Source organism: Manduca sexta, chromosome 25 (genome assembly GCF_014839805.1).
Source record: "Manduca sexta isolate Smith_Timp_Sample1 chromosome 25, JHU_Msex_v1.0, whole genome shotgun sequence".
Taxonomy (NCBI): Eukaryota; Metazoa; Arthropoda; class Insecta; order Lepidoptera; family Sphingidae; genus Manduca; species Manduca sexta.
Window position 1 is genome coordinate 346,720 of NC_051139.1, and position 24,579 is coordinate 371,298.

Consider the following 24,579-nt stretch of genomic DNA (forward strand, 5'->3'; position numbering starts at 1 on the left):
GTATAATATGAAGTTTCAATAATCACTGTACATAAAAATATTGCATTTTAATCAACTTAGATTTTACAGCACTTTCTCCTCTGAAGTACGCAATCTTATCTACTTTCATAGGCAAATTCGGAGCGACCCATTATATTATAATAAATCCATATAAATAACTCGGGTTTATCATCAAGAACAATACATAGCAACAATTTACATTCCCATCATTTTTTTGTGGATTTCGTGGGATCTCTACAAGTGTGGTACTCATTCATTTAGGTACCAATACCGATATATGAGGTACTTATTTGATATTAAATAAAACACAATGCATCCCATTCTACTCATTTAATAACGAAACAAGCTTTAGACATACTACTTACATGTGCAACAATCGAACGACCTATCGAAGAATTCAACTCGCAATGCTTAGAGCATCCACTTTAATAATAATCAAACATTAGGAGGCACTTAAAATATTTTAATAACACTATATTGGAAACATTTAGATACATCCCAAACTAATATTGAGTACAATAATACTGGTTAAGATATATGTGAATGAATTCATTCAAATTCATTTTTTTTTTTAGATACAATTCCCAGTAAAAGGTATGTTATAAATAACCACAAATCCCACTTTATTGTTTTACTCAGTAATAGACAATTTTCAATTATGTTTCTTCATATTATGTTCCAAATTAAGAATTAGTAGCGTTTAGAATAGTAAGATTTTTAAAATTTATTTTAGCAATGACAAATGAAGGTAAATAATGTTTAATAAAAATTGCCTAGCCTATTTTCAATTCAGTCGGAGATTAAAAACGAAATATTCCAGATTATAATAAAATTTTGTTACTAATGTCATCCACAACAAAACATACATGATTTTCCAATATCGAAATGAACATTCTCTATAATAGACGGCATATTACATGGTTTATTTTCTAATTTAATCCAAACATGATTGAATCTACCATTGAAAGAATGACCAAAAAAACAAATTATAAGACGTTTTACAACCATGAAAAAGCTTTTATACTTGAAAAATAAATCTACGCACGTAAAAGGTTAACAATCATTCACTATAGCTAAACCATTAATCAAACTCAATCATTAGGAAATCTTAACGTTTTTTTTTCTGTGCCAGTCCAATTATAATGCCGTAGTTGTTCTTGCGGCGCCAAATGATGTGTTATACCAATAATTATAACTAACAGGAACTAAGTTTGTAATAACTTGATGTGATGTATTAAAGCATGGGAACCAAATGATCCATAAAAAGAACAATGCATTTCAAAGCATACGTATCAATTTCGTTCGTTAAAACAATTTTTTTGCTAAGTATTCTTTAATTATATATTATAAATTGACAAGACGAGCAGGTATTTTGTCTGATGCAGCATAACAGTGTGAATACTGTTTAAATTTTCTTAAAAGACTATGAAAAAAGAAATTATAAAAACTAAAAAGGTTTTAATATCGCACTAAACGCGTCACTTAAAATTTTATTTCTTGAATTTTATAACATTAAATAAATCCACTCATAACTCAAATACGCACATTTAACGGCATTCAAAACTATATTCTAAATACATATCACTAAACTACATAAAAGCGAAAATACATAAAGAACTTAATAAATTACGTAATTAACAATCAACATAGTTCTGACGCCACACTAAAGGCAAATTTCAATAAACAATACCAATACTTCAGAACAATCAGTGAGTCATTCGTAAGCATGTTAAGCATACTTAATTCTGATTGGTTCATTTTTACTATTGGTCCGAAAGTACTGATCGTTTATTGAAATTGATCGCAAAGTAAAAGTCCTGTGCTCCGGACGCCAAATATGAGGGAAACTCAAACTCAAAACAAATTTCGGGTCATACAAAATTATATTCAATGCGAGGTTCAACCCGTTGTACACACACAAACCCTCTACGATATATGGAAATTTAAAATTACCTTAATTTACATAAATACGTGCACGCCTTTAATCCCCGCGGGGATAGGCAGAGGTGACTAGTGTCCTGCTTTGCTACTTGCGTTACATACCATGCTGCGAGCTTATAGCCATATTTGGTATATAATCCAGACTCCGGGCTGATACTGAATAGAAAATCCAAATATTTTCTCGGATCTCGGATTCGAACCCAGGGCCTCAGCGCAGTAGTCGTTTCGCAATACAACTACGCCACCTAGGACGTCCAAAGTCCATACCATAGTTAGTAATATTATAAGTAAATATCGCATGCATTAAAATATGTATCAATTAAACAAACATACTCAAAATACTATTATAAAATGATGAAATATTTCACCATATAACATCTATATTCCATTGTAAACTCAAGGCTTAACTCCGTAACCTCTCCTTTTAATTTCAAAATAAAATTAGGCACGCACTAAAACTAAAGACTAAACTAAAATAAAGTCAAAATTATAATTTATGAAATTGAAAAGTGTCCTACATATTAAAGGGAACGTTTTGATTTCATTTGAATTTTACAGCATTTTTGCACGTTTTTCTCTACCATTACCGGTCAATTGTTGTAAACGATATGAATGCGGATCGATAACAAAAATGAACCAATCAGAATAAGTTCTTCGACAAGATTATGTATGACCGATTTTGATTGGTCAATTCTTGGAATCGATTCGAAATTATCGCTTTGAATTCTTTATAGTAATCGGAAGTAGGTCATATTCTGTCTAAGAATACAAATGAAAAAATTATAATTAATTATAATAATTAAAATGCTGATAATATTACTGTAGAATTGTGGCCAATATGGCAGTACTCTGCAGTAAGGCGGTTGCATTCTCTAGTGATATACCTGAACGTTACCCATCCTTTAAATACTGTCATATGTGTGAAAGAGATAAAGGAAGCTCGAGTGGTTGTTTTTTCCTTGAATTCTGATAGTCCCACGTCACAGATTTGGATTAGATGATTTCTGCACAATGCGACAAACGTGCAGAAAAGGACAGGCAGTGGTCACACAGTTGCCGTCTGTTTCGACAGATTGATAAAATTTGTGCAAGTATTACTATCTATTTGCTTTGTTTATTTCAATACCAGACGCTCTCAGGATATTAAATGCCTAAAATCTTAATTTTAAAATATAAGATTACGATATCTGATTTAAATAAAAAAAGTACTGTTTATGAAAGGATATAAAAGTGATGGCATTATTTGTACTATCTAATTTTTATACAAGCTTGATTTAATATTGTGATTTTTTTCTACAACTCAAAACATGTTACCGACTAGACGATATATTATCTGTCGGGTAGTTAAAATTGGAAATAGGGAAATAATAATTTAGAGATAAACAAAAAGGAATAAATAATCTCATATCGCTAATAATAATATACTTAACTCGTTTTTTGACATGCTTCTACAGCAAGTACGTCACACCTTTGGTAATTCTTATGACTGGTAAAAGGCTAATTGACTTATGCGACATTTGTTTATCGAAAAGTTTTAACAAATTTCCAAAAGCAGAAACACGTGCTGTTTTCATATATGTATAAAACAAAATGTCACAAAAGAAGTCAATTAGTCTCACCCAGGGATATCATTGTGACATATATTCTAACTTCCCTTTCCCTTTTACTTTTATTTTTTATTCCCTCTCCGCATCCACACTGATTTAGTCAAGGCAAGCTATCAAATGTAAGCTCTACGTGCCGGCGTAAGAAGCGTTTAGCTCAGAGCGTTTGAGCATATAGTGCGACACGTTCTCATATGTGAGGAAGGTGACCATGGTCGCAGGCACCACGCGGACCAGGCTCGGCTTCAGACCCTTGTAGAATCCGCGACAGCCCTCGTACCTGCGGAACGGTTGCACTTGTAATGTCGAAACTAGCGCGATGTCGATGCGAGACAAATGGTTGCATATTGCGGTTTTTATTTATTATGAAAGCAATATAATTATATTTTTATTACATAGAATTTGAGGCACGTATCTTGAGTACTGACTTTGAATCTGAAAAAATATAAAGATCAGTAAACAGTGGGAAAAGCTATTTAAAAGCTTTATATTCTTGCTTGTGGTAGAATAGTCGTACCCGCCCGGATAGCGACCACCCTACAATAGGTGCCAAAGTGGCCTACGTAAGTGTCGCTTTCACCCCAGCCTGAGTATAACTGGTTTCAAACAGGCCGGCATAATTGTGACAAGCAAAGGACAAACATCTCTCATCAATTAATACTCTATTTGGACCCTACTCTACTTACCATCAGATGCAGTGTGGTCACTTTGTTATGCCAATAAAAAGAAGAAATTTGATTGTCGTTGGACCACCTCGCAGTCTTTGACATTACGCAAGTATATTACGTCCCTCCATGAAATTAGTAATTATGTAGCGCTCAAGATCCGTGCCTAGGTGTATGTACTATCGTTTCCTAAGAATTTTCAGTGTGTATAGCAGGTTATGCCAATTTTGATTAGCAAAGAAAACTTTCCATTTGTCCCTCATCGAATTTTTAAATTGACATCGCAATGTATTACATATATAAAAAATACATTACAATACTGTATGTTGTACTTACCTTTTTCACATATACATATATAAATATATAGGATATATAAGCATCTTCAATAATTTGATGTGTCTGATACTGTACATATAAAGCCACATTCAGGTTGGCATTTAACGCGTGTTGTATAGTACATAATATTATTTGAAATATAGTGTTGTAATTTTTATTTATTTATTATCGACATAAAAGGCGTAATATCAACGCGTGTTAAAAGCCTATGGACTTGCCAAACTAGACAATTATTATAAATTTCAATTTAAGTATACTAGATAAGATATATACTAGTTATACTAGATGAAAGTAAATAAAAGTAATTTGAGTATAAAATGATTGTTTCAACCTCGATCGGGATGGATGTCAACATTGTCGCAGTTTGGCGAGGCCGATCTGAACGGGCTTCAAGAACGTGTATAACTGAACTTTCTTGGTCATTATGTGTGAGAAAACTCAAATATATGTTTCGAAAAGTTCATATTTGTTTCTCTACAATTGTTTAAAAAGGACTACGATTATAGTGTTTAAGTTGACGCATACATATCGCCTCAACACTACATCGCCTCAGTATTAAAAAATTAACCCAAACCACGCGGCATAGAGTACTTTTTACATTGCATAAATTTTAAATTGATTCGTAATTTATATATTAAAACAAATATAATATAAAAATACTTTATGCCACATAAATAAAGTTCATTTTCCAATACTGTTTTGAGACAATCCGGTATTGAGACGAAGTCTATATCCACCATATTTCCGAAATAAAACAAACAGCCAATCAATTTGCTATCATTTATTGATTACACAAATTGAATAGGCGAGTCGAAACAGTGGAACTTTAACTATTGATAATTATAAAAATATAATAATATTACGTCTTAAAATTGATATGGTGGCCAGCCACCGAATATAATCAACTAACGCCACCCCACGTCGCGGCAACTTTGTGACAGCAGGCTATTTATAACCTCAATATTATCATTCTTAGATTAACTGTGAAAAAAGATTTTTTTTTTGTACAATTCTTTTTTTTTTGTGTTATGGACAAAAATTTGGATGCAGTTTTGATTACTGGCAAACCTTTAAACAATTTAGTAATAAATCTTCAAACAAGTCATTATGGTCACAAAGAGAAATTATAAAAAAATATACTGCAATTTAGAAAAAACCTTTGTTTTTATTTATATTACATAATATAAACAGCGTCCTGTCACAAAGCGTCCCTACATAAAACTAACTGTCAAACAATTTGTATTTAGTTTTTTTTTCAAAACTCATCACATTTCGTTTTGGTATATATTTTTTTCGATATTTTCAACATGTTTTCGGCCAGAACGCGTCAGGCTTCATACAATAACACATCTACAATTTTAAAACCTAATTACTCTAGTATTACTTAAAAACGTGATGAATAACAAATAACGCGGGGTTGCCAGAAAAACGTGGCTCTTTGGTAGATTTTTTTCTACAAGAGACGCATGTTTTTCACCGCTAGCAACCCCATACAAGCCCGATAGTAATAATAAAATGACATTTAACGTCAAACTGACAGTACTAGTTTCACTCGTACGTCAAAGACAACTATTTTTTTTTTTTTCGAAAAGACAATAAATACTCAAACCTACATAATTTACGCTTATGAATCAAATGTATGCGAATGTGTGCGTGATTGTACTACGATTTGCTGAGGATGAAATGAGATTATATATTTAATATTTTTGCATATTGATTTTGATCTTAACATACAGGCGGGGGTACATAACATCAAGCATTTTAAACAACTTTGCTTCAATCGAAAATGTACTTTAAAAAATGTGCAGATTGGAACAAAGTTGTGTGAACCTAACGTCTCACCACACATGTATCGTTTAGAAAGTGTCTTTTGATTATAAAACACTTAGAAGAAAGACACCAACACGAATTATAATAAGTACATATCCTACTATCACAAAATATTCAAATTATAACTAAATTGTGCTACGCTTGACAAACCTTGCGGTGTTGCCAGCTTTGTAAAAATAAAATCAGCCGCGATCTGATGGGATATATCGTTGATTAAGGTTATTGTCTGTAAACAAAAAGAAAACACAACATATGCCGTGAGACAGATTTTACAAATTGTTATTTTATTTTTTATATACAGTCAGCAACACAAACTTTTACTGAATATTTTATGGTCTTATCTAGCGAATAAATCCACGATTTTAGAATTCCGGCTCTTGGCTCGACCATCCGTACAGGGTCCAAGGCTTGTCGCTGCTCCAGTCGTTTCACACCAATCCAAAAAAATCTTCCGTTTCTGTTTTGAAACTGCGTTTAAATGTCAATAATATTTTCCAAAACTGTTACGTCATTTTTCCGTTGGTATTACTGACTGTCACATAGAAACACCTAGACACTAATCTATTGTTATACAATATTTTTTGTCAAATACAATATAATTTTAACCTATGATGCAAACACTATTTCCATTAAACTTTGAACGTGTGCCAAAGTGTCCATTGACGGTGCGAATGTCATAATGTCATAACTATAAATATTAAAAAAACATGACAAGTTCAAGTCATCATCAAAACACAAAAATGCAAAACAAAGACATAAATAAATTAGATTAATTAATAAATTAGATTCCGCTTACACACTAATCACTTACATTAGTCAAACATTCCATAGAAAGAACGTTAGATGAATAGATCAACATAATATTGTTTTTTAAGAATTCATCATAAGATATACATTAAAAGGATTTTTTCTGTTAAAACCTCTAGTAGGGTAGTTAATTCTTTCTTCAATATTAGTATGATAAGGTATATAAAATCTAATTTTTTTTATTATATCTATTCAATGAAAAATCACTTAGAAACAATTATTGAAGTTTAGTTTAGTACCGAATAACAGAACAAGGTTGCATGGCGGAGTATGACGTCACTGCTTTATGATGTATGCGTGCGAGGGAGATACTTAGATGGATTTCATATTTTAAATTGTTCTTTGATTTAATGACCTACATTACCGTTGTTTTAGATTTTTCAAACAGACTTTTTAAGAGATTCTGAAACAAAATCTCTACCATATTTCTATTCATCGTCATTTTGAAATGAATATTGCATTATCTATAAATTTTTACGCAGTCACAAAAAGGCCGTTATTCAGTTAAGGTAAAGCACAAAACTAGAAAACACAAAAAATCTGTCGCCAAACACATAACCTAAGAATAAATCCCATCAGAGTCGCAGACGCGTGTGCGCGGGCGCGGTTCAGTCGTTGTTGGTGAATTTCTCCCAAATGAGCATGACGAGACATATGTTGGGCGTGACGTGCAGCAGGTAGGGCGCGAGCCCCTTGTAGAAGCCGCGCAGGCGCTCGTACCTCCAGGTGTCGCGCACGCAGTGCCACGCGCCGCGGTAGCGCGCGCCGCGCAGCTGCAGCCGCGCGCGCACCACCTGGTACGGGTACGTCGCGCCCGCCGCCAGCAGCTTCGACACCGCCGCGAACGTCAGGTACTCCAGCGACGTCTGCGCAACCAACCGCGCTCAGCATAACCACAACTCCGTATGTTAACAAACGCCTTCAGACGTCACCCGGCGTACACGGCTACCGTCCAAACACGTCTGCCACTTTTCAATTATGTTTGAGTTACACTATTCTTACCACCAGGTCTCAACGTGTCAGAATATAAACCCTAACGACTACTTGTACTTTAAAACTCAAATAATACTCATCATCGGGCTATAGTGACTCACCAGTTTAATGTCGATGGGCAGGTTCCTGTACTGGTTGTACCTGTTCTTCATCTCCTCGTAGGCCATGAACTGCAGCGCGCCGTGCGACACGCCGAACATGCCCGGAACGAAACCCTGAAATACACGACACAAACATTACTATAACTACGGAAGTCTACAATGTGATGGTTGAAGAATATTCGTATCCGGTTGGAGGGCGACCACCGTTCACAAAGTATAAAACCCAACGTAGTATGTCGCGTTCAGAGATGAGCCTGAGTACATCCAATTTTAAATAGGCCAGCATAATTACCTCGATGGCAAAGGATAATAATATCTCGTCAATCTACTCTATCTGACCGCATTTACCATCAGGTGCAGTAGAGTTACTCTGTCATGCGGTAAAAAAAAAAAAACAACCAAAAATAAATTTCTTCCTTTTTACAAATGACGCAGAATACTCAGCACTAATGTCATAATAGTAGATACCAATATCGATCTCAATTTATCTATAGTATCTTGCACATAGATGACATCAATATTAAATAACACCTTCGGAATTCAATTACGGGATACGGGATAAAGAATCAGGTTAGTTGTGCAATACTAGGGCCATGCCTTTATCGTCTATTGTGTGCTCGTCGCAACTGCAACACCCTAGATAAGTGTATCGCAGAAAAAAAATGCTTAATTATTGCGACTGGCCGCCTGCCGCAAGTCAATACACCTGAGATGTGTACCTTTCTTTTGTATAAAAAAATAGTTCGACTAAAATTATGTCATAAAAGCGAAAAAATTTCCTTGAAACATAACATACCCCATTCTAAATGTTTACATACAATATATTGTTTTTGTCATCATTATTCTCTGCGAAGGTCTCCCATTATGTAAATACCCAATCGCAAGGTCAAAGTCGAAAAATCAATCATTCTCGAAAGCATTTCACAATCAATAGCGCACGTGTCACTGATATCTGAACAGTATTACAGCCTTTTGTTCGAAACTGTCTATTGTTGTCTCACTTCTTCTAACCATAGGACATTCAAGGTCTCAATTCTGACTTTTTTTAGCGAACGGCTATAGACGTCACGTCAACTGTTTTTTTTTCTATACAGCCGTGTTCATTTACTAAACTTGCTTGGGTTTGGAGGACGTTGTGCTGGTGTAATTATTCGGCATTATGAAAATTAATATCAATTCTAAACATGACCATTGCAATACTGTGCACTGTGCAGTGTAGTTATTCTATTTTTGTGGGCAATATAATATAAAACAATAACAAATATCATTAAGAGTAAACATATCTACGGTCATATACAATTTGAGTCCAAAAGACAATAATTAGCTACTATTAGCGATTTCTCACTACGGTATCTCAAGTAATTTACATTTGAATTTTTGAGCGAAGGTTTGACTAACACGAACAACGCCTTGAGAGAGGATTTCGCTAATTTTCCTTGAAAATCTGTGAGTTGAATTCGGATGACTTCTTAGGGAAACTGAAAACGGCTTATCTAACTAGAATAACTATACGGTCACAAAACTATGGCGTAATCAGACATACATAACAAATTGGGATATATGTAGTAAATAACTGTGTGCCGTGTAGTTTATTATATGGTAGGACGCGTTATAATCTACAACCATACCGTGACCGCTTATCTATGGCGCCCAATAGGAGTGTGCAAACACTTCTGAAGTTTTGTGTTGCAAATTGAAAGAGTTTTGTAACCAATATTTATACTGATATGAGTTTAAATATCTTGTATTATACAATGACGAGCGGATTTAAGTTTTAAGACATTGATGTTTAAAGTTTATGGTAGCATTCACTACTTATGGGCACGCGTGGCGCGCACCATCTATTGGAACATAGTTACATGAAAATATTGTAATGGCTATTAAACATTTAAAATATATACATTTGTCGTCTAATTAACCCCATACCAGTACACTCCATAACAACACTAAATAAACAGAATGTCACAAAACTTGACGCAATTGGCCCTTCCTAAATTCACTAATAAATCAATTAGCGTTCAAAATTTTTGTAATGAAACGTTTTGCTTCCAACCATAATCAGATGCACAGCAAAACGTGACAAGATAGTTACCACACCCAACGAACGTGCAATGACGTCGGCCACCTACATATTATATTTACTAACAACTGACAATACATCACAATAATATTATGCTTACGTCACTCGGCAAGCATATTATTAACTGAACAATGATGTATCTCCCATCATGTGAAGCGCTGGATTTTTAAAGGCAAAATAGAGACGAAGCGCTATAGATATTTGGATGGATAGGGTGCAAACATAGAGGCTTGTAGTTTCGTCTCAACTTATCATATTCAACGAAAATAAAAACCAAACAAATATGCGAAAGTTACTTACTTAATTACCTCCATTACATTGTGTGAAATTGAGAAATCTGAACAAAAGAATTTTTCAGAAACAATGTATTCTTTATTTACATTTTGTTTGTTTTTCTGAATAATATTATAGTTAATTTATTCAGATGAATCATTCATTTTTTATATTAATAGAGCCACGCTGTATATTCTGAAGTGCCGATTTAACATCATGTTAAAGTCATCCACAAAATTATAGTGAGGTAGAAGAGTGGTTTGCGATTGAAATTCAATAACCATTTCAGTTTCCTTTTACTTCTTTAAAGTGGAAAACGGTCCCAGAATTTCTTTGCAATGTTCACGTATTAGATGAATATGCCTTATGATATTATAAATAGTTTTTTTTAATGTCATTAACCAATGTCCAGCGAAATCTTCCTATACGTACCAGCTGGCGTGGACGCAAACCAACGACTTTATGTTAATGGCACATAGACAGTGGACTCGTTCGTGATTATCATGAGATTTCCACGTGCCTAGCGTCAGACGCTATATAATTTATTAATAGACACTCCATTCATTTACACTTATACATAAGAGTTTGTTTGTAGGTGATCATCTTTGTAGTTATTGGACCGATTCTAAAAAATCATGGTAATAGGAAATTATGATAAAGCAGTTTTATTTTTAAATTAGTTATTTCGTAAAGGTTTTAACGGAGAAAGAACCGCAAACAAATTCCAATTTATTTAAGAAAGTCTAGGGCCTAATTGAAATTCAGATTTATTAAAACAATAACATTTTAATTGCAATGCTGTTGCATTTTGAAGGACATTTTTGTACACTCTCGTTTACGAATGTGTCTTGATACCACACTACTGTTTATTCTTGATTTTAATAGTGATGTGCATTAATGATTTCTGATGTTTACGCGAATGTTAGGCATTACATTATTTAGCAGACATTACATTATTAGTGATGTGCATTGTTTAGAAGTGGCATGTCAAGTTAGAGGACATTATATCTGAACACTATTAGACTTAACCAATGTTTCAGGACATTTCGTAGGATGCAATATGTATAGTCCGTACAGGTTTTAAATGTAAATGAAATGTAGATTGTTTCAAATAACTGCTATATTAGGAAAAATATAATATAAAAACCGCAACAAAATCCATAAATTAGTTGTATTTTAATATAATGCTATTCGCTTCAAATTTATTATTAGCATTAGTCACTCTATTGAGTTGACTAATAATAAATTTGATGTGAAAAGTTTGATGAACTGCTTGTATTTTACAAATTAATGCATGTATGATAGATGGTGAGTGGAACGATTCGTTTACGTGTGCAGGAGCCGTAACCAAGATGGCTTTCTACATGGAATCTTGGGAATGTCATATCCCAGCGAAAGACTTATCGTTTCCCATATATTTCATTGTTTTATATTTGCGTTTGTATAAAGGCATTTTAAAATGTCAATTGCTTCGAGTGTGCGGAGTGGACCTTACAGTTTGGGTTTGAATGACGACATCACAAATAGTTTTTTGTCAGTTTATGCGTCAGAAGGGGCTAGGATTTTAATAAAGTCATATTTGACATAACGAAAAGTGAATTAAGATCCGTAAGAGTAGACGTATGGAGGGACATAGTCGTGAAATTACGACCAAAATCCTAAATTAAGATAAAAAAAGGCATTTTGGCCACGGTTCCAAGTGTATGTGCCTCTGTTCTGTTCACAATACTTTATCGAGTTATGTATGGTGTTACTACTGTTTACACTCAGTCGGGGACCAGCCGACCAACCTATTCTCACTTATAAACTACGAATTGCAACACGATTCGTCATTAATTCGCGACACACACGCAACAATGCGCTTCGTACCGATCGATAATTCGTCACATTCCATGCACCGAACCGCTATCGGTAATGAACCCTGACCCATTAGACAAGAAACCAGTTTGCGGCGCACAGTAAATGGCGCAACGTGCCCATTGCCCGTGTGGCCTAATAGTTACCATGTCAAATATTTTCCATGTAATATTGATGTCTATGCTCTATTCACTAATGACTATAATCGGCTTTGAAATCGATGCGATTAATGTTTAATCTCCGGAGCATATTACCAAAATTGATGTATGTTTCGAAAAATTACCTTGGATATTTGGATTACCCCTTATTATATAATGAACATGGAAATGCTCAGTAAAGTGTGGATGCACCAATTGGATCTCTACCTATCAATTTTAAATACGGTTAACAGCTACTGAAAGTCTCCATAGAAATTATCTGCGGTGATTTTACATCTGTTTTGCCCAGTCGTAAACATCGCTCCGCATATTTGAAGTTAAATATCCGCATTTATTTTGCCCTCTACAATGCTATAAAAATAAATTGAGAAAACACATTTCCAACTCCTCCCTATCATTCGACAATTCCATAATGGGTTAAAGATTAACTAAGTCCGTATTTTAGACGGGCTGAATTCCCTGCTGCGATAAAAATACGTGCCAATATTGATCCCGTCTGGAGTTGCAGACTGCATTCACACCCGACATGGAAAGGCATGTACTCACACCCCTTTGGGGAGAAAATGTACGTATGTATGTATGTGTCATTCACAACCTAATCATTCATAATATTATTCGACCTTTGTATTCGTAATCTGTTGTTTAGGTAACTTTTAAACAATGTAATCGGTTTTTCGCATTGTAATGTCCATTTGAATTGTCATTTTGAATTCTTATAAGTTAATTAAATACGTTTCATTATCAAAATATATCAGCTCTAAAAATTGACCAGATAGGGCACAAATCTTTATGATTGAAAGGTTGAATCTTCGTCTTCTAAACTGTCTACTAAAACTAAATTTAAAAGTTTAAACAAAAACTCAATTTTCACTTGATCCTTACCGACAAATATTGACAATGCAAAGAAAATTTGCTTCTATAACAATACAGACGGTTTAAAACCGACATAAGCTACTAGGTCTAAAATTGGACATACTTCCGTGTCTATCAAACGCTGTGGCCTTCCGGTGCGGTACCTTTATCACGACACACTGATATACAATCTAAGATCCAAAGATAAATACCTATTTAGGGGAACGTTAGCCAATATGAATATGTTTTGGATAGCGAACTTACTGGATAGCGACTATCTTATATCTAGAGATTTAGATATATATTGCATTTAATTCCAATTTCTGTTGTGTCCATCTCTAATTCTCTAAACTGGAATGATCTCCGTGTAAGATTGAGTCTACTAACATTTAATGAGTACTTAGATGATATTAATTATAACTTTCATTGATAAATTTACGGTTGACTTAAGGATTCATTACACTAGTCATTTTTCCCACGAAAAGATTTGAATCATCAACTCCTAAAATTCCAGGATTCTTTTAACTTTGCCCCTTAGATGACCTTATTTATTTAAGTTACGAGAATAAAATATTTAAAATTATTTCAAAGGCGTACATTCAAGCATACACGAGTGTAACTACAAGCATGCGTTTTAAGATGCAATTGCTGATAAGTTGCCCCGTGTACATAAAGCCTTATCTCAAATGCAAACCTATAAATATAGACGATATAAATAACTGCAGAGGTATTGTATTCGGATACAGCGTAGGTTGAGGAAAAACTAAACCAAAATTGAGTATAAAAAAATAATTATGGAAATGACGAGACCAACAGTCAACTCACGTGGTGCTAAGCGTGTCGATTGCTTATCTAACAACTAATCTAATATTATTAATGCAAAAGTTCGTGAAATGTTTGAATGTTTGTTAAAAGTAAACGCAGAAACAACTGGTCGGATTTCGATGAAATATGGCACACGGATAGACCATGTCCAGGATTAACATATAGGCTTCTTTTATCCCGGTAATTATTATAGTATATTTGCTCTCGTGGGAAATTATGGGACGTTTTTAACAGATTGTTTAAGTAGATGTCGCTAGCGTCGTGCAGATGTCGTATGGAATGCTAGTGTTTTAAGGATTCCTGTAGCAGTAAAGGGTTTTCCAGCGGGCGAAGCCGCGTGCAATATCTAGCATGACATAATCTTGGCAAACCATCACCGACTTGTCTTCTAGTAAATTGGCCATAAATCTTTCTTTTCACACATCACGCATTTATCTCCGAATGGATATGCAGAAGTGCATCACGGGCATCCACTTTTCTTTCAGAGCTCAAAGGAGAGCATTATTTCGACTCAAATATCGAACAAATCCTAATTCAAAGCCAAATTATCCGATAAACCATTATGTCGATACTGCTGTTAATAAATTATAAAAAATCTCAAACATCTGACGCCATTCAAATGCAGCGATTGTAATCAATTTATCAATCATTTGTATAGATAACGTCACAACTGTTATTGTTATTACGTCTATTCAAACGGCAAAATGTTCAACACAACCAACATTTTCCGCATTTACTTAATTTATTTATTGCCACGAATAAACTGGTTAATGGGTAAAATACAACGTTAACTTTATATATATTTTGTTTATAAATTATGTTAGTCTATTTATAGTTATAGGTATCTATATTTATAACTTCATTAGTAGAACTTGTAAATTTTGTTAATAAACGTTTCGTTCGATATCACCTTAAGCTAATAAATATTATGTTACATTTATAATCAATGTATTTTAATTCCATTTATCCTTAACCACATAGGCTCACCATTTCCCGCATTCTGAGACGATTACAAGCTCAGATATATGGGTTTATTAAATGCACCACTACCTACCCCTTTGAGTACAATGACGTGAACTTATCTACATTTCCTAATTTAGGTATTTCCTAGAAATCACGAACCGGTGTGTTGGCTCACTATGCAGGTATTATTGAAAATATCAACAAACATCTCTCCACCTATAATATTGACATTGTCAAGATACATCGATTTAGACGTGGCCTTGTCAATAGTCATCATGATTAGATTTGATGATGTCAATCACTGCCTCGCACGGCACGGCGCTCCTGGGTTCGATGCCTAAGCCGGGTAACTTTGTCATAGTTTTCTAACACGATTTGTCCGGTATTAGATTTACCGATTTGCCGTTTGCACTACTTATGTATATACATCCTTTGAGGTGCCAGATGAAAAACCTATTTATAACTCGAAAGAAAATTAAAAAAAAATCAATCAAAATCAAATCCCAACGAATTAATCTCTGGATTCCGAGTAACTTGATTTTAATCCCGGGCAAACCTGTGTATTAATTCCGAGCAACAAATGTTTAATCCCAAGCAACTTATATTTCTATCGCAATCAACGTGTCCTTCTCGCAACGAATTTAAGTATTGATTTTTAATGAATAGAAACAGTGTTACACGTGCAATATCTATAAATCAATGTTCGCAGCACTTGATTCGATGTTATCGGCTGCGCACAATTGGCTCGAATTCGACGCACTGATACAGTATCTGTATTGATCCGATACTGAATTGACTGAGATCGCTTCCTTACTGGTTAATTTAACTTTATATCAAACTACATTACGTTTGGATAAGTATTATATTTAATGATTTCTTATGTTTACGCGAATGTTAGACATTGAAATTAAACTAATTTTCCGGATTCTATCGCGGTTTTTTGTTTTTTATTTTTCTCCCGACGTTTCGAAGACTTTGCAGCCTTCATGGTCACGGGGGGGACTGAGGTGTTGTTCATCCGTAAAGTCAAAGTTACAATATCTACCTACATTTTACAATTATACAACTTTTTAAATTTTTTTTGCTGTTGGTGGTCCGATCTACACAGAGTATTATACTTACCTGGCCCCCGCCTTTTTTTTTGCGTAGCATCAAGTAGTCTCAATCATGCGCGAGCGCACGTGGACATCCGACAGCGTAACGTGCGAAGTTAAATTTCAATATGCCCGTTTATACTGACTTCAAAGTCATTCAGACCAAACACCACAATGCTACGTTAGAGCTGTTTTTTGATAGAAATAAACAGTTCCTAGAGTCTAGACTAACTCTAACATACAAGATATGTATAGCCTAGAACTGCCACTCATAAAAACATTAAAAACAAGTTTAACAATACGCGATGATATCACTAAAACCGTTATCGGCCAGACAACCTTTAAAATTTCTTTTCGGAAGGTAAAGACCAGTGAGGCTAAATAAATGTTTGATTTAAACATAATTCTAGATAGAATTTTAATTTTTCAACTTACAGACGAAAATTATTAGCCTAATTTTGCATTTAAAACTACAACAATTATGTAGTAAGTCCAAGTTGCTTCCTAATTTATTGTAATTACATTGTGACGTAACAAGATGATTATCGATGTACAGACATAAGAATATTTAGAGGTCGTCACTGCGACGCTCTCACTAAAATAAACGCGAGAACCATCGTAAATTATAATGTACACAAACCGACGCATGGCGCCGCGCAATGTCGTATCACAATGTTTACAAAATCATGACCGTGAACTACTACTGATTACAACGATTTGACAATGCTATATAATACATTTTTTCTTGGTAAAACAAACTCTAGATTTAACAAGCTAAAAATGCCAGTCATTCGATATACTGTTGAGTATACGCCTCTTCTTCGAGTCCATTCATTCGCTGCGTTGACATCATACGGAATAGACGCATAAGTCGAAACGAAATCCGAAAGAATTTTCAACAGTGTATATTTTCCCAATTGTGCTGTAATGCTACTGCCTAAGGGTGACAGCAATACCCACGAAGAAATATATCGCCTATAAATACTTCGTGACCATTCTTCTCCCACCGTCCTCCCCGAAGTTCCCCATATCATCATCGGCAACATAAAGTCCAATACTGAATAAGCCTTCCCCAAAGATTTCCAGCCGGACCTGTCGAAAGAGGCCTGCGTCCAGCTTCAGTTCGATCGCAGGAACACGCTGGAAGCAAGTTCCCCATATACGTACTAGAAATAAAAACCCAACTCACCCGATAAAGTCCCCTGATTCCCTCGCTCCTGTATATCTTGGCGAGGCCGTCGATCATGCCCTTGTACCGCTTGTGGTCGGCGATGTGCTCCTCGCTGTACTGGAGACAGAGGCGCGTCTTCACCACCCAGATGGGGTTGGTCATGACGAGCGACAGCACGCCCGCCTCGGCCGCGGCCAGCATGTGCAGGCCGGGGCCGAGCGGCGTGCGGGCGTTGCCGCCTTGGATCCAGGTCTTTATCGCGTTGTAGCTGCGGAATAGAACATTCGTGTGACCTCTTTGTTATTACAGACTTTAATGATGGAACGGACTGTCGAGACGAATGTCCGCAGGTTCAAATCCCAAGGGCACACACCTCTGACTTTTCTAAAAAATCATGTGTGTATACTTTGTGAATTTATCGTTCGCTTTAACGGTGAAGGAAAACATCGTAAGGAAACCTGCACATCTGAGAAGTTCTCTATAGGAATTTCGAAGGTGTGTGAAGTCTACCAATCCGCACTAGGCCAGCGTGGTGGACTAAGGCCTAATCCCTCTCAGTAGTAGAGGAGGCCCGTGCTCAGCAGTGGGCGAGTATATAATACAGGGCTGATATTATTATTATTATAATGATGGTAGGATATTTGTATCCGCCTGGATACCGATAAATATACAAAGTGTAAAACCCGCTATAGTGCCCCACGTTAGTGTCATGTTCTATCTGGACTCTACCATCAGGTGCAATGAAGTAACAGACGTGTCCGTAAAAAAAAATATACGGTAGAACGGTTAATAAGCAAGTCTGTCATTATGGTGACCATGGACTACCATGAATATCAACAACTATAAATTGTGAAAGCGTGCATAAATTTTAAGGAAATGGTAACTGATTGTTTTAGGCTGTCTTCCATACAAACCACAACAGTGGAGCTGTAGGTTTGTTTCTTCAGACCTACATCAATAAAGTTGGCGTATACAATACACAAAACAGGCAACAGCTCACCACTCTAGGTTTTCTATAATTGTAACCCGTTCGTAAATGTTACTAGAGCAGGAAAAGAGACATATACATTTCTTTTAAACCGAAATGGTCACCTTAAAAAGGTTCAACCACCATAAGGCATCATGTAAAGTCATTATATCCACTGTTTACCCTGGTATTATTGATTTTACGCATTTGAAGTGGCGAGTGCCGACACGTCAATTTACCTCGTTCGCGTTGTGTATCGATCGCATCTGCTCTGCCCTTGAAGCGTCTACCTGCAGCCCACAATGGTGTCCTCAAAAACCGACGTTTGTGCGAAGTATAAAGCTCCGCTTGATAAAAAAAAAACATGCCAATTCAAACGCATTTAAGTTATTGTTGGAATAGATCTGGTAAAGCAGCCCGTCATGGCATTAATGCATCTGTCAATGCAACATCTTTAATATACAATAACTATCTAACATATGCTTTGAAAAGTGTGTTGCAACGTGATGACCCTACATTGGACAAGTTAGTTGAAAGAAGATGGAAAAAGAAGACAAATTTTGGAATTACAATGTTAAGAACTCAAGGCTCGAACCAGACACTTTCACGATTGAAGACTGTTCTGCTCTCGCTAGGCTGTCATCGAAGAGATCTCTTTTTAGCGATAAGACCGCCTATTGGTGCCCTTTTTATATGATATTATAATTGTATTCATTTTTCTGTATTTGGTGTATACAATAAAATGTTTCATTCATTCATTCATTTATTGATTCACATTCAGGCAGACAATCAGTCGCGATATGGATAAGTAATTAAAATACCTGCATTAGTATCGCCTTCGCGTGGTAATTATCGACAGGTGATGGATTATGTAATAACTTAGATAACACAATGCTATAAATATTATTGGAACTAGATTTTTAAACATACGATGACGCATGAATAGGGTTGTCGCACAACGTATTGTTGAGAGAGCAGATCTCTCAGGTGGTGGTAGCCCTGTATTATATGCTATCTACTGATGTGCACGCGCCTCCTGTACTAGTAAGTGGGTTAGGTTAGGTTAGGTCTTAGTCCATCGGAGGAGACCTCTCACTGCCGGTCTTGGTCGTTTCCATGGTCGGCAGCCAGAGGTCCTGGCGTGGCGGTGGCGCACTTCTGTGAGGTGGTCATCTCGCAGAAGGAGAGTACCAGAGGGATCCTGAGCGTGAGGATCATCAGGAGAAGTAGGAGACCAGATTATAATAAGAGTCTTTACACAATGATTTTGGCGACAAAAATAACAAAACCATGTTGTATATCAACCATGATACTACTTATACATTAAACACTTACCATCTGCCTTTTATAATCTATACGTTATACGTTTAAAGGAATCTCACTTAACACAATCATGAACCCTGCATCGAAATCCCTTCATTGGATTTTACGTGATGTGCGAACAAATAATATAACAGTCTACTGTTTCATTGTATATGATGTAGAATCTATAAGATTTGTGCACGAGGTACCTGAGATGGCTTCTTTATTTCGACCTTGTTCTTACTAACTCAGCAGAGCTAAAAAAACGGGTTCTTTATCTCTGAAGACAATGTTAGTGAAACCGAACAACAAATTAGTAGAAACATTCAATAAATTATAAACGACGCATAAGCAGTAATGCTTTCGTCACACCTTTAATATTGTGTGATTTAATGAGTGACTATTCACTTGCACGTAACGGTGCGAAGGGCAATGTGCCAGGGAACAATTCTATCAAAGGAATTCTAGAAAGTACCATACCAATTCCTCTAATCGACACCGTACAAATTTTACTATTTATAAATGTGAAAGTTTTTTTTCTTATAAGTGGACGGCAAAGTGACCTCACTGTGCCTAATGATAAGTGGATTGGGATCCAATGGAATTTCGGCTTACGAGAGATGATTACCTCTCGGCAGTCGATACAATAGGGGACCGGCCTATGCTTGATTTTGTACATTATTCTATATGTAATGGTTAGTAATACGAAAAAGAAGCACTCCTGCGAAAACTGCATAAAAATTGGTTAAACAATGAGCGATTAATTCATATTTAAAATATTGTAACGTGCAGAAGTGGGCGTGATGTGGGGATATCGCTTCATCTCTTTCTTTCGCACGCGTCGTAATTCCCGATGACGTCACATGTGGGTATTTCGTCTCTTTTCTGTTTCTTGTTAATTACCCCTTCCACCGAAATTCAATTACTTATAACTTGTTGATTTTTTACCGGATTTTAATAATTCCTTCTGTGTTATAATTTATATTATGTAAATATTTGATAATAGTAAAGAACAAAAATGAGTCCGGTACCCTATTATGCCGGCCTGTTGGAATCGGATATACACAGGCTGATCCCGGAACACGACACACTTACGTGGGCCATTAGCAGATTTTAACACTTTGTGTACGGTTATCAATATCCGGACGGATATAAAATATATCAATAATTAAGATGTTTATGACTAACTACGTGTTGATCGAGACTTCGCCCGCGTGAAAAGCGCATTTTCAATTAAACGTTATCCCGTATTCGGGGAAACCCCGCATGTGGTATAACGATTGAGTTACCAGGGAAAATAAGTCATAATACTTGCAACTGTCGAAAGCGCAACGTCTCTCATTGGTCGATATTTTGAAATGCACTATGGTTTCCATCAATTCCAGTATAATCACTATTATATGATGACAACTAAAAACATAACATTTCTGATAGGATACAGGGTACTTCGTCTCACCTTTGTTAACAAATATTCTCGAATTTTCCAAAACAAAGAACGATAATAAGCATAGAAAACACCAAGATAAATTAATTACTTATCATAATTATCACCATTTCAAAACATTAGAAATATGTAGCACCGACGAAATAAATATTATCTACCTATTATTGTGAGTATAATATTTAATTAACTTTATTTCAAAACAACTACAGTTTGAACAGGAAAAAAAAATCCCGCTTAGGGGGTGCCACTTTGGTTTTTCGTTCTGAAATTATGCCTTTTAAGTATTGCATAAAACATCGTGTTAATCACAGCACCATTTCAATGACAATTGAAATAAACTTTATATTTTTATAGACCAGCTCATATTATCAGAGATAAACCTCGCATCTATTATGCAAGATGTGTGTTGCAAGAGTCCAAAGTAGCTGATAAACGTTAAGTAATTCATAAAATTTCCTGATGCTGTTGTTAATGTCAATAGTTTGTGCAAACCATTACTATTTAATAACTTACAAATCGAAATCTAAGTTCACAATACTATTATGATGACCTTAGAGATCAGTCTCTACAGTAACAAGAGTCCAAACTTATATTGCCATAGGAATGACACTTTTTCCATATCACTCAGGCTATTCTGCATTCGCCACTTCTTTTAATCCTGAGTCAATAAGCCAAGCAAATATAAATCTTACAATACTTACAACAAGAAATAGAATCCCCATGCCGAGCCGGAGCCCCAGACGTTGGGTGTGACGCCGCGATAGAGCCCGCGGATGCCTTCTTGCTTGACAATAGTGACGAATGCGCTGCCAAGTCCGTCGTACCTTGGAACCGTTGCGGTCCGGCCATCGTTTACTGAAATCATTAACACGGTAAATGACTGGAAATAAAAACACACTCTTCTTCTTCAGTGTTCTATCCCAGTACATTGTCAAGTTAAAACATCATACTGTGGTCAAATCAGGGAAACAAACCCAAGGCTTCCTATTTTATCTCATCCCATTTTAACAGTGATGTGCGTGCATTAGCTTATATAACTATTGTGACTATGTACAAGAAAGACATGAAAAAAAATGCAAAGGTTATAATGAACAATTGGTGACAAAGTAAGCGTGGAATATCTTTTTGCCTATCTTCTTCGGGTAGTCATCACTTCGGTAGCTAGTGAAAGGCTGGTAAGTTAGCTAGGCTAGAGCCCATGTCCTCGCCAGCGAGGATCGCGACGCGTTATCCTTTTATTTCCCCCTACTTGCCAGCCCGAACTGTCTACTTTGGTTACTATGGTTGTCTACCTTGTTATTACTTATAAATTTTATCCCTAATTTAAAATATCCATAGTCATATGTGTAATTTAATTGTTATTTAGAAATAATCAGTTGTATCCCTTACCATCAGCCAAATGGCAAGCTCATCTCGTCATTCAAAGCAATAAAAAACCAACCAACTTAACTTTTGCATAGGAATAGTTAATAGGTCAGACTGTGATAATCATAAAAAATACTTATAATTAGAAAAATTTGCAGATCAATTCAGCGCATTCTATTCTACCTATAATACTTGTTGCAGAATCATAGGGACATAATCTCTTTTGAGTTTTGTCTGCAATTATCTAACAATTGTCAAAAAAAACAGCAATTAGACCCCACTCTCCTATCAGCTGGTTGTGCTAAATATCCAACCCTGGACATTGTGTTGGCAGGAGAAGTGTTCAGAGGCAGTGGATAAGCACTTATTATAAAGTGAGCCACTTGTTTCTTATGACATCATTGGTATATAAAAGGTTGCTCCAGAGGTTCTTAATTTTTTCAGATTTTGGTGAAAAACATATTTCCTTGGCAATTTAAAAAACACTTCAAAATTCAAGTCACATGTTTTGATAAGAATTGCATCATTTGCTTAATAAGTTGAAGGTAATTGGCTCTATCTTAATTCTTTAGGATTTATAGTATGAATTTCAAAATTTAATACAAACTCCTACATTTTGAGGTCAGTTAACAAGTAAAATATCAAGTAATATATTGTGTACCTCTTAAAACAAGTTACGCAACTAGACATATATATTATACCAGGAAACATAATATCATCATTACATACACATGTTTACAATCAGTAAGAATCAATGTACTGATTGAAAACAACACAGATCCGCAAACTAAGGGCTGTGGTTACTCTTTCACCTTTCTGATATAACAGCAAAGATGTACTTTTGAAATTTTTGATTGGTGTGGCTTTTTGAGCGTTACAATATTTTTACAAAGCTAAGCATTCTGACTTCATTAAAGGCTTTGTATTTTGGTATTTCTAAAATCCAATATTTAGCAATATATCTATACGCACAAGTAAATGCTAGCGACCAAAGTGGTTGTTGCGTCAGTTAGGATATCTTCACAATGTAAACAAAGCAGAACGAACTTTCACCATGACAAGTTCAAGGTCTGTAAAACTCATTGATGGCATCATCTGCACTCCAAATAATTATTTGATAAAGGAAGTTACTAAACGGAGGTTTAATGACGTATCCCTTAGATTTAACCTCAGAAAATAATCACGAGATTACACTCACATGGCAACTACAGTGAAAAAAATCGATTTGGAACTTACCAGCAAATCTGATTTTGATTAAATCCAGAGGGTGCAGAATGAGTGTGGAGGTGACGCCACCTGATATACCAGCTACCAGGTGTTCGTATTTGATGTGACTAAGGAGAGCGAGCTTAGAAGACGATGAATTAGGATTCTTCATTGTAGTCATGCTGAATTGTACTAAATCACAGATAAAACTTTTAATAGCATCTTGCGGGGACCCTGTTTACCTATGTCTACCGGCACACACTTTCCCAAAAATCTTTGGCGAAACTGAATAATATGGAATCTTCACTAAACATTATTGCTCTCGTAATAATCCCACGAAATTACGTGCGATAAAAAATGAACGATATCTCGAGCAATTGAGCGAGTCGTTCCGTTATACGATAGTTTTATTAAGATGACAAAAAAAAATTGTAATTGTATTACGTTATTAAAATTATAATTAACAATTTAAAAAAAAAAATACTTATTATAAGATACAACATCGCAAAGAAAACATTTACAATAATTTTATAACTATAAAATATAAATCTACTAAAAAACCGGAAGGTGCGTGCCTTTGCCATGCCATTAGGTTATTCTGTAGTCAGATCCCAGAGTTTTTAAATTATTAGCACTGCTACATTATAGTACATAGTACCTATATATTATTTTACTGATGCGTTTAAATATTATTACTATCTTGATATTTCATATTAAATATGCTACTCGCTAAGTACTGTGGCGC

The 24,579-nt window shown here is 35.4% G+C and overlaps 1 protein-coding gene across 1 annotated transcript; it reads right to left on the minus strand.

Moving 5' to 3' along the window:
- Positions 1 to 315: 315 nt before the first annotated feature.
- On the minus strand, positions 316 to 24,214 carry LOC115447746 (mitochondrial folate transporter/carrier). Its single transcript, XM_030174954.2, has 6 exons — positions 23,865 to 24,214; positions 21,965 to 22,118; positions 17,569 to 17,818; positions 8,278 to 8,391; positions 7,904 to 8,049; positions 316 to 3,825 (listed from the first exon to the last, which is right to left on the minus strand). The coding sequence occupies exons 1-6, from the start codon at positions 24,013 to 24,015 to the stop codon at positions 3,675 to 3,677; spliced, it is 966 nt and encodes a 321-aa protein (XP_030030814.1). The 5' UTR covers positions 24,016 to 24,214; the 3' UTR covers positions 316 to 3,674.
- Positions 24,215 to 24,579: the final 365 nt, after the last annotated feature.

What these genes read in the sequence shown, in the direction of transcription:
- LOC115447746 (XM_030174954.2), bottom strand. Translation starts at nt 24,015, where the DNA reads ATGACTACAATGAAGAATCCTAATTCATCGTCTTCTAAGCTCGCTCTC. An exon ending in GAATCAGGGGACTTTATCGG is followed by an intron (nt 8,392 to 17,568) that starts GTGAGTTGGGTT and finishes CGTGTATTTCAG; the next exon opens with GGTTTCGTTCCGGGCATGTT. An exon ending in TGCGTGCGCGACACCTGGAG is followed by an intron (nt 3,826 to 7,903) that starts GTACGAGCGCCT and finishes ACCGTTCCGCAG; the next exon opens with GTACGAGGGCTGTCGCGGAT.